The sequence below is a fragment of the Aptenodytes patagonicus genome, chromosome 1 (assembly GCF_965638725.1).
Source record: "Aptenodytes patagonicus chromosome 1, bAptPat1.pri.cur, whole genome shotgun sequence".
Classification (NCBI taxonomy): Eukaryota; Metazoa; Chordata; class Aves; order Sphenisciformes; family Spheniscidae; genus Aptenodytes; species Aptenodytes patagonicus.
In genome coordinates, this window is record NC_134949.1 from 72,817,174 (window position 1) to 72,834,043 (window position 16,870).

General features: G+C 43.5%; 1 protein-coding gene across 1 annotated transcript; it reads right to left on the reverse strand.

Annotated features, from left to right (window-relative positions):
* Positions 1-6,283: 6,283 nt before the first annotated feature.
* On the reverse strand, positions 6,284-15,875 carry RERGL (RERG like). The gene is made up of 5 exons (XM_076342252.1): positions 15,821-15,875; positions 15,631-15,687; positions 13,200-13,273; positions 9,469-9,617; positions 6,284-8,327 (listed from the first exon to the last, which is right to left on the reverse strand). Exons 1-5 carry the CDS (start codon positions 15,870-15,872, stop codon positions 8,045-8,047), a joined length of 615 nt encoding a protein of 204 aa, XP_076198367.1. The 5' UTR covers positions 15,873-15,875; the 3' UTR covers positions 6,284-8,044.
* Positions 15,876-16,870: the final 995 nt, after the last annotated feature.

The window sequence follows — 16,870 nt, forward strand, 5'->3', positions numbered from 1 at the left end:
AACAGCATGTTTTGTTGGTCTGCTCAATACTGCACTTAATTATTCCTTCTTCCAGGAGTATCACGCTTTAAGTTTTTCTGTGATATTTTCCTCTCTACCCTGTTGTGAATGTGACCATACTGGGATTTACAAAAAGGAAGAGTTTAACGCATACAGACATGACAGCAGAAAAAGGAGCTGAGGTTGTGTTTTGTCTCGATTGTTTATTTCAAAACTATAGTGAGAAAGAACTTCAAAAAACACCTGAAAGCTCTCTGAGAGACAGCATTTGAGAGGCAGGGGCTATTACCTTTATAATTCAGTAGAATCACTTTGCTTTTACGTCACTGTTTCTAAAGTAAAAAAAAAAAAAAAAAAAAAGTTGAAGACAGGGAAAAAGAACACCAATTCTGAGTGCTTTTCTCAGGCAAAATTTTACTGAAACTAGAAAGTTCATATAAACAGGACTTCCAGACATGACAGCAAGAAACTTAACTCTTGCATGGCAATCTCAAAATCTTTTGGTGAGAAAGAATGGGGTCATATGCTGAAGCAATCCATGGCAACACAAACAGCTCAGTTTCCGCTCTCTTCAATGAGTTTGATATGCTCTAGGTGATGTCACTGTCAAGGGTGAGCATCAATCAGTTACATCATTTACTTTGTTATGCAAGCAGGCTTCTTGCTTGCATTTTCAAATGTGGCTGAGCCAGTAACATATTACCTTCACTGTTAAAACTCCAAGAACACTTAGGAATATATATATATATATATATCAGTCTTAAGTATCTTATTTTTCTTTAAAAGGCCTCTTTTAAAAAAAAAAAAACCACTAATAAAATACTCTGAGCAACCTGATCTAGTTGAAGGTGTCCCTGCCCACGGCAGGGGGGTTAGACTAGATGACCTTTAAAAGTGCCTTCCAACCCAAACTCTTCTATGATTCTACAATAATAAAATACTGCTTTAAAATTGAATTCCTTCCCAAATTCTGCACTTACCAGCAATAAAAGACAAGTGAAATCCTGATCCTAAGAACATCGTATTATGTCTATACTGGGTGCTTTAGTATGCTTAAGCCTAAATGCATCCTGCAGCTGTTTCAGCTGGTTTTCAGATGAGTGCAACCTAGCACATGGGCCAGAAGACAGCCACTCTGTATTCCAACACTTACCCCATCTGGACAAAGAGAAGGAAAACTAGGGGGTATACTGCAGATTCCACCTATCTGGAAGTCCACATTCCCATTAATATGAGCAAATCAAAACTGATTAGCTTCTCTGTGGCTGTCCTGACAATTTTTTAAAGGATAAAGAGTTTTCAAAAAGAAGTTCTCTACTGTTTACTGTATAAAGGTACATGAAGGCTCCTTCGCTGTGTACAGGAAACACAGCTAGAGGCTCTCTTTTGTGCAGGTGTCTGATTCTCAGATTTACTTTTTCTAATTTGAATTCCAGATCTGCATGGTGCTTCACTTTTACAGTAGTCAAAACAAAAGGTCTGTAGCTTTATACAACAGTAAAGAAAAAAAAAAAAGCATTAATACATCCATCTTATATCCAGTTTATTTAATACCATGGCAGTAAATACAGATGAGAGTTCTCAGATCTGGCAATGCTAGAGCTGGCAAGATACAGCTACCTGACAGATGAACAGTCTATTAGTAGTTCTGGAATTCCGTGTGTGCTGGAAAGCTCAAGGGTGTATGTGGGAATGGGAGTCTCACTAACGGACATTCCTGAGTTTGATTTTAATGAGCAAACACTGCACCACCTGGCATGACAAGGCACTTAAGCAGTAAATAACGGAGAAAGGAATGTGCAGTTGAAAGGAGAAAAACAAGATAAAGACCATGAAGGCATTTCGCATGATCAGAAAGAACAGGCCAATCTGCTAGAGCATAGATGCGCGTGAACACAAGGCTGTAACCTATCTGCAAGCTGCAGGTAGCGCGTGTCCATAGCAGTTAACTATATAAGCCCTGTTATAAGTGTAAATAAAGGAGAATGACCATACTCATATTGAGATCTGTCATTACTCCGGAATCACAACTCCCGCTCCGTCGTCGACACTGAACAAAGGGAAACTCCGACATCTGGTAGCAGAGGATGGTTCGGCGCATATCTTCGAGACTGCGGTAAGAGCAGCGAGAGAAGGGGAGCGGGAGAAAAGCGGCTGGGAGTTGTACTATCCCGATGATCGGAGGGGGATAAGATAACGGAGCAGTCTGGCCAACTGCCTCCCAGTGAGCGACCGCTATCATGGAAACAGAGGCGGCAGCTGTGTTGCTCGTAAGCATCCTCTCCAAGAGAGGGATCGAGACAACGGTAAAACAATTATGTACGTTGATTAGGACAACGTTGGGGACATTTTAAGGACAGTCAAACTATTTTTTCTGACCTTGAGTGGCGAGAGCTTGGCAATACTATGTGGGAGCAGACTATCACGGGGGATGAAAAGTCAAAGAAGGAGATTAAAACAGTGCGGGAACTATGGAGGTCTGTGTTAGAGACTTTAAAAACCATGAAAGCTGAAAGAAAGGTGGCTTGTGCAGCCACTCAAATGCTAGCCCCAGAACCCTTGCCTGATAGACCGAAGAATACAACATCTGGACTGTTTCGGTTCTTTGGGCCGTCTGCAGTCCGAGGTATGTCGGGTACCCCCAAACGAACTGCCTTGGAAGCCAAGTATAGTGTTCTGGGGGGTGACGGCGCTTCTGAACTGCTTGAAACGTACCCTCCGCTTACGGACTGCAAAGATGCAGAAACTAGCGGTAACGGGGCCCCCTCTTTCACCTGAGGCGGTCGCGGAAGAGCGACGACCCGGAGAGGAGGAGCGGCTGGTTCCGTTAACCCCTCCGTGGCCAACAGCCCCACCTCTAGGAGTCTCTTCAGGTGCGTCTACTCCACCACAGGGTGACAGCAAAGAACAGAGTATGGCTGAGACTAATGAGCTCCTGAAGAAGGTAGTGCAACAGTTACAGGACTTAACAATTACAGCCCAGAGGGGAGGGATGGAGCACCTGTCCGGGGCGTCAGGGGAATCCCTACCCCCTTGCCTCTCTGGACCACCAGCGACGGTTCAGCCCAGACGCTGGAGCGAAGTGGCTAGAGACGCTATGCTGGACGGGCAGTGGCAAGCGGTATCCAGCTTGGGGGCGAGTGCTTTTCCTGTGCTGCAAGAGAATAACGGCAATAAGTGGGCACCTCACGACTGGAAAATCCTACAGCAAGCAAAAAACACTGTGTCCCAGTATGGGATAAAATCAGAAGCTTCACGTCAAATTGTAATCTGGATTTTTTCGGCTGACCTGATGTGCCCTGCTGACTGCCAAAACCTTATGAGGCTTTTATTGTCACCTACGCAGTATTTGTTGTGGGGGTCGGAATGGTCACGGCGGGCGGCAAGTGCTGCGGCACAGCATCAAACGCAGGGGGATCCCCTCTATGGGATTACCGTGGAAATGATAACGGGGACGGGAAGGTTTAATGATATTAATGCTCAGTTGGTTTTTCCTATTGCTTTGTTGCAGTTGTCTGCCAAACTGGTGCTAGATGCCTTTTTAGCCTTACCCGGTTCGTCCACTCCATCTTTTAGTTCTGTACAGCAAGGTGCCACTGAAGCGTATAGTCATTTTGTCGATTGCTTGTGGGGGGCGATACGTGGGAAAAAAAAAAAAAAAAAGAAAAAAAAGAAAAAAAAAAAAACAAAAAAACCCCCAACAAACAAAAAAAAAAAACAAAAACAAAGAGTGCCTACGGTGTGTACCGTGAGTATTGTGTCAGTGTTACCATTGTGATAAGAAGTGGTGGGCCCGGTGCACGCGCGCACAAAGGTGATCTGAAACTTGCTATCTAAAAGAAATAGTGCTGTATAGAATATTAATAACCACTGGACACGAAATACAGTCCACGAAACTGCCAAATTGATTATTGTTTAAAAAAAAAAAAAAACAAAACAAAAAAAAACCAACAAAAAAAGAAAGGCAATTCGCCTAGAAGAGAAAATGTTGAGCCAGGCAGATGTGATCGTAATTGGGCTAATCTTAACAATCCCAGGGTCGGCAACTATACATCGCATTAACCCAAGGGAAAATATGTGGGTAACCTGGGCAAATAAAACAGGGCAGCCCGCGTTTTGCCTTTCCCTCGCCTCAGCAACTGAGCCGTTTAGGACTTGTTTGTTAGGTATGCCTGGATATAAGGAAGGTGACTTTGCCAGGTTCAGTACTGGCAGCTGTACTAATGTGACTGCAACTAGCAACTGTAGTGCTAACTTGATAAAAGGATTAAATCACTCGCTACCCTGGAATCCCCAGGAGTTGGAACTATTAGGGTCGATGCGAGTTGGAAATACATCTAAAAATTGGACTCAGACATGTTTTATATTTGGGGGACCCCTACAGACGGGTATCCACTTCTACCAGGCAAGAAATTGGACAGGGTGGACTAATGTCACCTCTCACGCATCTTACTACAAGTATCAGGATGCGGGCGATTTTTGTGGTACCAATGACAGTGGTAATAGCTATGCTTTAGGAGCGGCTGGAGCGGAAACAAAGGGAGGAATAGGGATCTGGAACAATGGTACCCCAAAGGCGTTGCCCCCACAGGTATTTTTAATATGTGGGAACAGGGCCTGGCAGGGTATCCCAGCAAATGCTGTAGGAGGGCCATGCTACTTAGGAAAATTGACCTTGTTGGCCCCAGGAGAAAATTGGTGGAAAACCATAACAAGAAAAGGGCAACAACAAAGACGAAAAAGAGCCGCCACGGGTCTTTCCCCAGACTGTCGTGATGACGTAATTCTGCCTAGCGACACCGAAAAAGTCTTCCTTTCACTATTTGTACCAGGCGCTGCAGCTGCGAGGGCCCTAAATGAGGTAGGGAAATTAGCTTGTTGGGCTAAAAAGCAGGCTGATATGACAACAGAGCTTATTGAAAAATTACTTGCAGATCAGGATAGCTTCCATCATGCGATTTTACAGAATAGAGCTGCTATTGACTTTCTGTTATTAGCACAAGGACATGGGTGTGAGGATTTTGAAGGGATGTGTTGTATGAATCTGTCTGACCATGGGGAGTCAATCCACAAACAGCTACAATGGTTAAAGGACCACACCAAGAATATTCAACAAGATCACGGCTTATTCGATACCTGGCTTAAGAATATATTTGGGGAACTGCCATCTTGGATAATAAGTTTAATAAAAGAAAGCTTACGCATTTTAATTGTTATATTAGTAATAAGTATATGCTCTTGTATAATTTTTAGCTGTGTGAAGAAAGCAATTATGAAAATTGTTAATCAAGTCTGGGTTGCTCAAAAACAAGAAGGGGGAATTGTGGAGGAGTGGCTGGTACAGCAGGGGCACAATCTAGTATCCATGAGCAACCCATGTTTTTAACAGTAGCAGGGATATGCTGACAAAGACGGCTGGTGACCTTGACCATCCTTCCCTGAGCAGAAGAAGGAGCCTCACTACGTGATGAACAACAACAGCGGAACAACACCCGGGATAAGGAGGAGGCAGAGATCGGCGGGACCAGCCGGCAGCTACCGATGAGAAGGGTGTTGTGAACGCGTGGACAGCTGTGATTAACCAATTACAGGTTGTTATGAAGAGCGTGTCCGAAGGTGTTGTGAGTGCGTGGACAGCTGTGATTAACCAATTATAGGTTGTTATGAAGAGCGTGCCCAGCCACCCCATCCGTTCCGGTGAATGATGGGGGAGTGACCGGGGAGAAAGACCCCCTGGCTGCTGCGTTTGCAGACTTGCGGGTATCAGACAGCTCCTCCTCGTGGCTGGTTAAAAGGACTAGCCAAGCTAAGAGGGATATGTGTAATAGTATTTATATGCATTTTTGTGTTGTGTACCCTGTTTGTTGCAATGTATACGAAAAATGATTGAAAGATCGGTTTCAGCAGTGTTTCTAGTAAAACAAAAAGGGGGAGATGTGGGAATGGGAGTCTCACTAACGGACATTCCTGAGTTTGATTTTAATGAGCAAACACTGCACCACCTGGCATGACAAGGCACTTAAGCAGTAAATAACGGAGAAAGGAATGTGCAGTTGAAAGGAGAAAAACAAGATAAAGACCATGAAGGCATTTCGCATGATCAGAAAGAACAGGCCAATCTGCTAGAGCATAGATGCGCGTGAACACAAGGCTGTAACCTATCTGCAAGCTGCAGGTAGCGCGTGTCCATAGCAGTTAACTATATAAGCCCTGTTATAAGTGTAAATAAAGGAGAATGACCATACTCATATTGAGATCTGTCATTACTCCGGAATCGCAACTCCCGCTCCGTCGTCGACACTGAACAAAGGGAAACTCCGACAGGTGTACATGAGTAGTCTTCAAGTTCAGCCTCATAGATACTGACAATACAGTTAAATACAGTACTCCTGATAGGGCAGAGCAGCATCTGCATAGAAAAAAAAGCAACACTGTGCCTGTCAACACTGAGAACTGTATTCCAGTATTTGTAGTCTTAAAACAAGTGAAATAAACAGTATCTTTTCCTTAAAAAAAAAGGAAGGGATCTTTAGTCAACACTTATTAAAATGTGCTTTAGTTTTATTTTACAACAGTAATGCTAAGATTATATAGTTTTGTTATCTTATGGGGGTAGACAGTTGAAAAATCAGTATTCTGCTGTGACTGATAAAGTAATCAATGCAGGTAAAATTTCAGAGCAGAGGTAGGCTTCAACTCAGCAGCTTATAAAGACTGAATACCAGCTGTCCTCTGGAATGGGCAGGAGGCAGTAATTCATCTTCAGATCACTTCTCTTCCCTTTCATAACTTCTGTATGAGCACAGCACTTTCAAACACACTGGGCTAAGCCCTTATTTAGTTAAGTCTACAGTAAGAGCTCTGAATGTCAATTGACAACTTATTTAGACCCGTCTGATGTTTAATATCCACATTTGCAAAGTGTAGCTAACATATGCCTTAGTGCTCTCTCAAGTGGCATTTCAATACCATAGTGATGACCAGTTGTAAAGACATTGGTCCTTAGGCAAAACACTCTATGCAAGTTAGGAGCACTGGTCTTACCAGCAGGCTGGCCTTTAAATCCAGGCAGACATCCTAAAGAATTTGTGCTCTTTACCAGTCCACATGCTTTTCAAGCTTCCAGTCCCATCTAAAATTTAACAGGCACATCCACCTTACAGGTAAGGAAACTTTGTTACAGTCTACAAAAACTGCTCTGTGAAAGGGATTAGCCCAAGATGTTACACTGGCCTTACGCTGGCCCTAGCCATAAAATTATTTCACTAAACAATGACCTTGCCAAAACAGTCCAATGCTCACTGACTAACATTTCACTAACATTTCAGTTCCCACCCTCCTCAACCTTCTCTACTTTCTTTCATCCCTCAAAAAAAACCCCTGAAACAAGAGACAATACTGCTTTGTTTATCTGCTTCCCTATTTCTGGTGCCTCTGCAAGGCAGCTTTGTAGGTAAATACCTTTTGTAGATTTGGTGTCTAAGCATTTAATTTATATTTCAGCAGGTGTTAGGCACCTTTAGGCACATGAGGATCTAAGCCAACCATCCTCAAGTTAAATACATACATTATCACATACAGCAGCAGTATTTTGCTTTTCTTTAGCACAAGTGTTCTTGCACAAAAAAACAACTACTTTTCAGAATTCTGAAGTAAGATTTTGATCAGCAAGGCTGAGTTTATTGGAAATAACTGTGTTATTCCAAATAATACTTCAGTGACACCTAGAAGCTCTATCCAAGACCATGTTGGCGTTGAATAAATACACACTAAAACCCTCCTCTGAAGAACTTACGAGATAAAAGGTGAGAGGAGCATCTTAGAGTTTAAGTGATATAGCCCTAACAGTGAATCTGTAGTAGAACTGGAAATAGGTCAGGTCTTCTAGGTCTAGACCCTGTCCACTTGACCATACTATCTCCCACCTTTGGTTTCTACTGTCTTACTCCTCCAGACATTGACCTTTGGAGGAAACTGACTGAATCCCAAGAGCTCTCTGTGCTCCATTATTTCAGCTTATTCCTACTTCAAGACTAACCATCTTTTACACAGATTTCCTTCTCTTTCCAAACACATTGTTGATTAACTTGGCCATTGACTTTGATCCACTTGGTCGTCTCTTTTCCTTCACTTTGAAATTTGAGGTGATATTCCTCAGGACTTTCGTGAACATTGCCACAACTTCCTGATAATGTTCTGCTGCAGACAGTTCACAGAATTGGCACTTGTTATCCATTGCCAGCTTTTGTCCTTCATCCCAACCAACTTCCCTCATGTGGCATAAATCCTGTTTGTTACCAACCAAAAATACCGATGACTCAAGCATTCTGAAATCAAAAAAGTTCCGATTAGAGAAAAGATATGTTACAATACTGTGCTGTATGCAGTGCTATATACAGCGTGTACAAAAAGTATGTTTGTTCAGGATAATAAGCATTGCAAAAAACCCAAAAGAACAAACCAACCCCCAAACTAACCCCCTCACTCTACCTTGCCAGGTAGAGTTATAGTTTTTCATTTGCCATAGTCAAACGTCAAAGGATTTTCCAGACAAGCTATTCTCTATCAGTAAGTTTTCATTTGGTTCCTCTACTCAGTGAATTAATGTATCTTTCATCCACTGCAGTTTTCATACTCTATACTGATGAGTATATTGTCAGCTCCTGGACTTCATGAAGAAGCAAGCTGATCAGTGTGTCCATTTGTAGATAAAAGAATAGAGCCAAAGAGATGTGTCAGTGGCATAATTCAGAAGAAAACACAGGAATCCTAATTCCAAGCTTTTGCTAAAATTACTCCTTCCAGAGAAACCTTAATTAAGAAAGGTCAGCAGTAAAACAGACAGAAAAGTGTTCTTTTTCTTTTTTACTCCACTTCTGATAAAAGGAAAGGATTCCATTCTCATTTATTTAGAAAGCACCTCAGCTGACTGATGCAGGAATACATACCACCATATATACTCAGACTTGCAGTTTTGGTGGTTCTTTTTGAAAGGAAGTAGTTTGTTTCTTACCATATGGTTACCCACGTGCACAAATAATGTTGGGGTCACCGCTAAAGGCAGTTTAAGAGACATTCATGGTATTAGAGTCATTTATTGTGGGAAATGCTTTCTTCAACCTCCACATTGGTGGATTTCCATTGGTAGTAGAGTGGGCGAGTAGAAGCATGGACTGACTATACCAGCTTTTTACCCACATAAATCACAGCAGACAGATTTATGGCAATTATTTAAATAGTAGTGCTGTAAGAAATAAGAACAAAAATCATGATGTACTTGGCTTTGGATACAGTGAAATAGATTGCAATTTGCAATACAGTTTACCTTCAGGTACCTTATTGTTGGTATTGTGTTATGCCACTAGGATGCTGCTGGATTTTAATTGCTACCAGGATGCCTACAGCTCACAGAAATGTTCTCAGCTTTTTTGTATGTTTGCTGAAGGAAACAAAAATAATGCCACTTACTTTTTACAAGCTCCTATGTGAGACTCTCGGATCCTGTACAGCAATGCTTTTGCAAATGCAAATGATGCTCTGTCACTGATGTCGTAAACAATGATAAATCCATCAGCCCAGTGGAGCTCATCTGTGAGGGAGAGCTTCCCCCGCTGTGGCTGAAAGAAGTTCAAATTCACATGCAAAAAGAATGTTACTGTTGTCACTTCAGAGCATTTTCTTTGTCAATGTGAATGTGAAAATGTTGTATCCTTTCTTGCAAAAGATATTAATAGGTCTAGGTGCTGGCATTGAATTCAGGTGAGTCCTGCTCCAAACGCCTAATAAATAACCATCACTACAGATGGCACTTTGGATCATCGAGAAATTCATTATGAAACATTTATGCTTTGTTTAAGCAGTAAAATTGCATAACCTGTACAGCCATTGCTTATGCTGAATATTCTGCAGAGCTACAGGAGAATGAAACATACAGGAGCCACCAGTATTTCTGCTGTTTATGGTTAAAGCTCTGTTTTGCACGTTCCTAATATTCTGACTGCAGTGAGCTTAATTTGAAAAAAATTCTTTGTCCCCACTCATTTCTTCTGTTTCTTCTTTGCATTGTTCAAGTCTGAAACAGTATTTACCCATAGGCTAAATTTCTACAGGGCTAGGGGGGGAAAAAAAAATCTCCTTTCAAGCCACAGTTGACTTTAATAAAACTGGTGACAAAAGTCACACAAGTGATAATGGGGTTGTACCAGTCCTTGAGTCCCTTCACCCCAAGAAAGTGTCACACTTTGATTTCTAGGAAGCAACAGCTGCAACCTGTCCCATTAAGCTAAAGGATGTAACTTCAAAACTATTTTAAATTAGCTTGTCCCTGCAGATGATTTGGCAGCAGCTAGCAAGACTATGTGACCCAAGATAGGCAAAATACTGGAAGCTGACAGAAAAAAAGAAAAAAAATCGACTTTTGCTCTGTGGAAAACCCATCTCGGATAGTAATTTGAGGACCGGTTAAGTTGTTCCCTCACTAGTTTACTATTTTGCTCCTTGCAATGTATAGCCTCCACCAACATCCCACCCTGGTTGCCTTGATTAGCTCAGCATCAGGGCAGCACTGTAGCATCATAAACAGCTGTACTGGGAAGGCTGTAACTTACCATGAGGGATGATAACTGAATGCTGGCAGTGAAAGGAGATGCATGAGAAAGAAAAGATGAAATGGGTTTTCAGAACTATTTGAATACTTCAGTATCTTTAATACAACAGATTTTTAATATTGTGTGCAGGTTTAGGGGTGGGGCAGGAAAGGTGACTTGTGTCTGTCACAGCTGTTTCCCAGATGGATCATAGAATATCTCAAGTTGGAAGGGACCCATAAGGATCATTGAGTCCAACTCCCTGCTCCTCACAGGACTACCTAAAACTAAATCATATGTCTAAGAGCATTGTCCAGAAGCTCCTTGAACTCTGACAGGCTTGGTGCCGTGACCACTTCCCTGGGGAGCCTGTTCGAGTGACCCACCACGCTCCCAGTGAAGAACCTTTTCCTAATGTCCAATCTGAACTTCCCCTGATGCAGCTTCATTCTATTTCCTCCTGGAAAATAGAATGCAAAAACTGCACACAGTACTCAAGGTGGGGCTACACCAGTGCAGTGTAGAGTGGGACAATCACCTCCCTGGCTAGCTGTGCTATGCTTGATGCACCCCAGGACACAGTTAGCCCTTTTGGCTGCCAGAGCACACTGTTGACTCATATTCAACTTGCCATCAACACAAACCCCCAGATCTTTCCCCAGGGCTGCTCACCAGCCTCTCATCCCCCAGTTTGTACATACACAAGGCCTCTCTACCCTCGAGGGAATCCACAGCTCCTCCTAGTTTAGTATAATTGGCAAACTTACTTAATGTACATTTGATTCCTGCATCCAGGTCATTTATAAAAACATTAAAGAGCACTGGCCCTAAAATTGAGCCCTGGGAACCCCACTGGAGACTAGCCGCCAGACTGATGTAGCCTCATTTACTATAACTCTGAGCCCGACCCATCAGCCAATTGTTCACACAATGTATTATGGACTTGTCTAGCTGTACGCTGGACATTTTGACCAGAAGGATACTCTGAGAGACAGTATCACTTTGCTAAAATAAAAAAAAAAAAACACATCTGCTGGCTTCCCTTGGTCAATGGGTGACCCTGTCATAAAAGGAAATTCAAGTTAGTTAAGCGGGATCTTCCCCTCATGAACCCATGATGAAGAAACAGTGAGGTTTGCAGAACAGGGATCCAGCTGCTAGAGGGAAACCTCAGAGAGCAGCAAGATTTCAGGAAGCAGAAACAAAAATGGGGGCTCTTCCTTCCCTAGTTTTGCCTCCTCTCAGAACCCGCTTTTCTTCACCAGCTCCCACGGGATCCAGGACCTCCATACCCCATCCATCTTTCTAGAATCACCAGTTCTATTGGACAAAAAGCAACACCACCACTATTTGCTGCCTATTCCTCTGCAGGCACTAAAGAGAAGTCAGGAAGAGAACAGGAGAAGGCAGCAAACAGCTAACATTAGGCCTTGTTCCTAAGAAAGGACTGGGACAAGAGAGCTCAATGAATGCTGGCAAGAGGAGCTGCCCTTAACACAGCTGATCTCTGGTCTCCTTAAAAGCAAAAAGGTGCCCAAACTGTAGAAACCAAAGTCACTACCCATAATGTAGTCTAATCTGCTTTATCCTAGATAGCTGCTACTCCCAGTATTTCAAGTATCTTAATAAAGAGTTGTTCACATGCCATAGGATTTAATATGACAGTAGGTAGAAGCTATAGGTGGGCTTAGGAAAGAGGTCTGAGGTAGGTGGAAACAAGTCCACAGAACAGTAGCTTCTAACAGATTGTATGGCAAGGGAGGACTCCATAGTGTAACATGGCACAGTGGCTATTTCAGGATCCCCATTACCCTGGGACACACAATGCTGTTGCTTGTCTCTAGGAAGGCTAATTTGTTTGGTGGTTCATTTTATGTGCTCACTGGGTTAAGTTTTTAAGTCCTTGAATTTAAGTCTGAGTCAGACTTTCAATGCTTTGGCTTTAGCATTCGTTATCCTAGTTGGTAAGAGGCAAGATCACTGCCCAAAAAGGAACCTTGCAAGCAAATGCTATTAGCCAGACAGACCTACCTAGGTCTGCATGTGTTACACAGTACCAAAGTTTCTCTATTCCTGTAATAGCAGGAAGGAAATGAATAGGAAAAGCTTTGTAATAAAGTGGTTTATTGTGACCAAAGTTTGGCTGTCAACACGTACAAGCCTGCATTATGGCTTTCCTTGGATCTGTTCTGTGAATGCAAGTCTTACTTCCAGGCCTACCTACTCTGACCATTTCTGCAGGCATTTAATAAACTGCTTGCTTTATAAACTAAGTTTCACCCATTTCAGGCATTTGAGAAAACTGCATATAATCCCGTAACTTTTCTCTGTATTTACCTACATAATGCAGAAGTGGGAAAAGTTATTTCTATTATTAATATTCCAAAAATGCAAAAGCATTTACAGAAAATTTAAGCAATGAAGGGCTTCTTCCATGAAATGGGAAACTACTCAGCAGTTCTGAGCCACAGCAACTATAAAATTTCAGTCTTTTCAAAAAACCAGCAAGCACAAATTCCAAGAACCAGACAGAAAGGTTGTAACCCCCCAACTCTTTTACCATTACATAGGTAGAATGAGGAACAGCCTTTCTTTGCCCCCTAAAACTCTTACCTGTGAACAAGGGTCATAAATTTCCAAGTGTATCTGCCTCCCATCCAGGCATAAGTGTTTAGTGTAGATGCATTCTAAAAAGATACACAGCATTCAAAGAAAATCAGCATTAGAGTGGCTGGAGATGGTGGTCAAAAGAAAAGGTGGCAAAGGTTAGATTCGCTAATACTGAGGGAACATTTAGTTCCTTGGTTATTATTTGGTTTGGGTTTTTTTGTGTTTGGTTGTTTTGGGGTTTTTGTGGTTTGAGGTTGTTTGGGGTTTTTTTGACACACTGGAAACAAGCCTATTTCATTTTGCAACAGTTGAGCTGCCCAACCCCTTAGGCTGACCAAGATCACTTCACTGTGGTGTTCACATGGAAGTGTTGGTACAACGAATACTTTTAGACCCTAGCTTTCCTCTTCCAAAATGGAGGCAAAGGGGATGCACAATGCTCAGAATCAGCTAAATGCTGATGACTACTCAGCTTGCTACCAAGGTTCAGGATTATGAAAGTAGTAAGCCAGCCTATGTGTAAATTCTCATTCTGCACAAAAGTCATTATTTGGTAGTAATGTTTATTTACTATAAAATCTGGTGCTTTAAGAGTTCTCATGCTAGGTAGCATTAGATCAATAGTATCTACAGGATCATGTCCCTAGACCAGATTTTAAAATATTTCCATAGTGTCAGTTCTCTGATTTAGGACTCTCTGCCAGCACTAGCAACCCTGGCAACTCTAGTACAGACAGATCATCACGATTATTTTAAGCAGTGGGTTGTTCTAAGCAAGTGTAACAAACTTGTGTCCGTAGCACTGGTCACCAACAAGCTGTCTACAGTACAATTCCTCAGAGTGACTACTACAGAGACAAGAACTGGTGTTGGCACTACTGAAAATACACTTCAGACTGTGTAATGAGGGCATAGATAAGGGCTATGATCTCTGGAACTGAGCATCTTCAGTTCAGCACCATGTTCATCTTAAGCATTCTTCATGCATGTCTTAAGAGTTCATCTGATGATGAACTATCAGTCTCAAGCATCCCACTGTATCAAAACTGCAGCCCCTTGGTGGTTTTCGTAATTAAACAAGTTTTTAATTAATACTTTAACTCCACTAAAAGTGCTCTATGATGATCTTGTATTTTATCACTCCTGTTCCCACTTTCCTCCTCCTTCCTCCTGTCTAGAAATAGAGCTAAACTTAATCTTCCAACAAACACTTGTTTAAAAATGAAAATGTTTTGGGAGTTTGACATGCCTTTTCTCATACTTGCAGTATCGAAGGATCAGAACAAGGAAACCTGTTTTTAGTTGTAGGTGGCTTAGAACACACATGGAGCACAGAGAGCAGTACATAACTTAAATGTGACAGCTTAGATTTAAATAAGCCATCTGGGACACAAACTGTCTTTTCAGTCTGTGTTTGTACAGCAACAACATTGGTAGAGCATTTATGTACAACTCTACTTTCAGATTAAGTTCATCTGGATACATTCAATGCAATTCGGCTTAGTACCACTATTTTTTTATTTATAGATCATGGAACGCTACTCTGATTTTTGTAAAAAGAGGCTTTTGGAAAAAGTCTTTTGGTTTAGCAGGGAAAGTGAGGTAGATCGCAATCTCCTTTCCTTGTTAAGTTTTGGGACTTCTCACATCCCATCAGCTGGAGTGGCACACTTCCAAAGGTGTTCGTATTATCAGTTAAATAGTGCTTCTACCCAGGATGTGAAAGTTCAAGTCCTGCTTTGCTATCTTCCAAGATCTCAGAAGTGTCTTAAGGATCAGCGTATTTGTTCTGGTATGAATGAGAAAAGCTACCAAATCAGTACATTCCTGCAAAAGCAGGGAGCCTTGCATTATGCTTTGATTCACCAGTAGTGCCTGATAAACAATCTGTTTCACCTCTCCTCTAGAGCTGAGAAGGAGATATTCAACAGAACAGGTGTTGGGTTGTTTGGTTTTTTTTTTTTTCCCCAGTCTATTTCTTTACCCTCTTCTTTATCTCCTCTTTGGTTGAGTTTACTATAATCTACCCACACTTCACACGTGCAGCCCAGTTATCTTTCCTTCCTAAGTCCCTTCACAGTTGCTTCGCCACAAGCACTTTGCTAGCCCCCGTGCCCGGGTGCACTACTAGAGTTTTAAGTGATCTCTCCACAGATACCCGGCTTGCCTTTTCCCCTCTTCAAAGCTTATACTTAATGAGGAAGTCTCACTGATAAGCAAGTGAAAACTTCAATCTTTCCAAAAAGTTCCGTGAAACTGCGTTTCTACCCAAGTTCTTGTTCAAACAAGTGTTTGAAGCGTCGCATCTTGCGTTCCCCAGGGAACCCCACCGCACAGCCCCGAGCGGAGGCCCCACACGGCGCCCACCCCACCCCGCGGCGGGCCCGCTCCCGCCGCCCCCTCCCCGAGTCGGGCGGCGGCCCGCGGCGCTCACCGGCGTTGGACGCGTACTCTCCGATGAACCGCCTGGTCAGAAACCGCACCGCCAGCGCTGCGGGAGGGAAGCAGACGCCAGGTTTAGCGGGGTCCCGCCGGCCGCCTACACCGCGCCTCCCCCCCCCCCCGCCAAACCTGAGGTAAAGTCGGACTGGGGGGTTACGGGGGCGCCCCCCTCCCCGCCTTACCCGACTTGCCAGCTCCGCTACCGCCCAGCACGGCCAGCTTCACCTCAGTCATACCGCCGCCAGGTCGCGTCCCGCCACCTCCATTTCTTTATAGCCGCCGGGGCCGGGCGCGGCCCCTCCGGCGACACCGCCCAGCAGCCCGCCTCCTCCCTGCTCCCCCCCACTGTCCCCCGGCGGCTTTCCCCGCCCCACCGGCGAGGCCGGTAGGTATAGTTCCCCGTGGGGGGTCGGTAGTTTTCATCTCCTTTGACAGGCGCCCTCCTCCTCGTCCCCTCCGTCCCCGCTCTCCTTGTCCTCGTTCCCTCCGTCCCCCCGTCCCCCACCGAGCAAACTTTCCTCGGGCGGCCTTCCCGCCTCCCGGCCCGGCCCGCCGCCCTTGCTCCCCAGTGAGGCTGGCTGGCGGGTCCCACGCCGCCTCCTCCTCCTCTCGCTCCCAGCCCCGGCCCCGCCGAGCGCAAAGCGGTTGGAAACTAGAGGGGAAAGGGAAAAGAAGGAAAAAAAGGGAAGGAGAGAAGGAAAAGACAGTCTCCAGCTGGGGGGGTATTTGTTTGTTTTTGCTGTAAGTTTGTTTGCAGGCTGTCATCCTTTTGTACCAGGAATGTGAAAGTGAAGAAACTAAAGTGATTCCTGTTTTATTTTAAATGCTTTTGAGGTAACTTGCTAAAAATACGTGTTTTGCGCTTCTCTGGTGTTCTCCACCCCAGGTTTCAAAACTCTCATCACTCACTAACCCTCTGGTCTTGCAAAAACTTAGGTGGCCATGCCTTTTTATGCGTGTGAATGTTTTAGTGAATTTAAATTTAAAGTTATGTGGTGGACAGTGCTTAGCTGAGGCTTACAACACTCCTCTGAAGCAGGAATATACAACAGATGTGGAAGGTGAGGCACAAAGGGCTAATCCCGCAGAAGAGACACCCTGTGTCTGTTGTACGTCTGATTTCATTATGAGGCTCCTCAAGTGCTCTCTAATGGCTATTTAGCTCTGAAAGTGCATAAAATACTGGGGTGCATGGGTTTAGTTAGTACACTGGTGAATAGGAGACTGCTCTA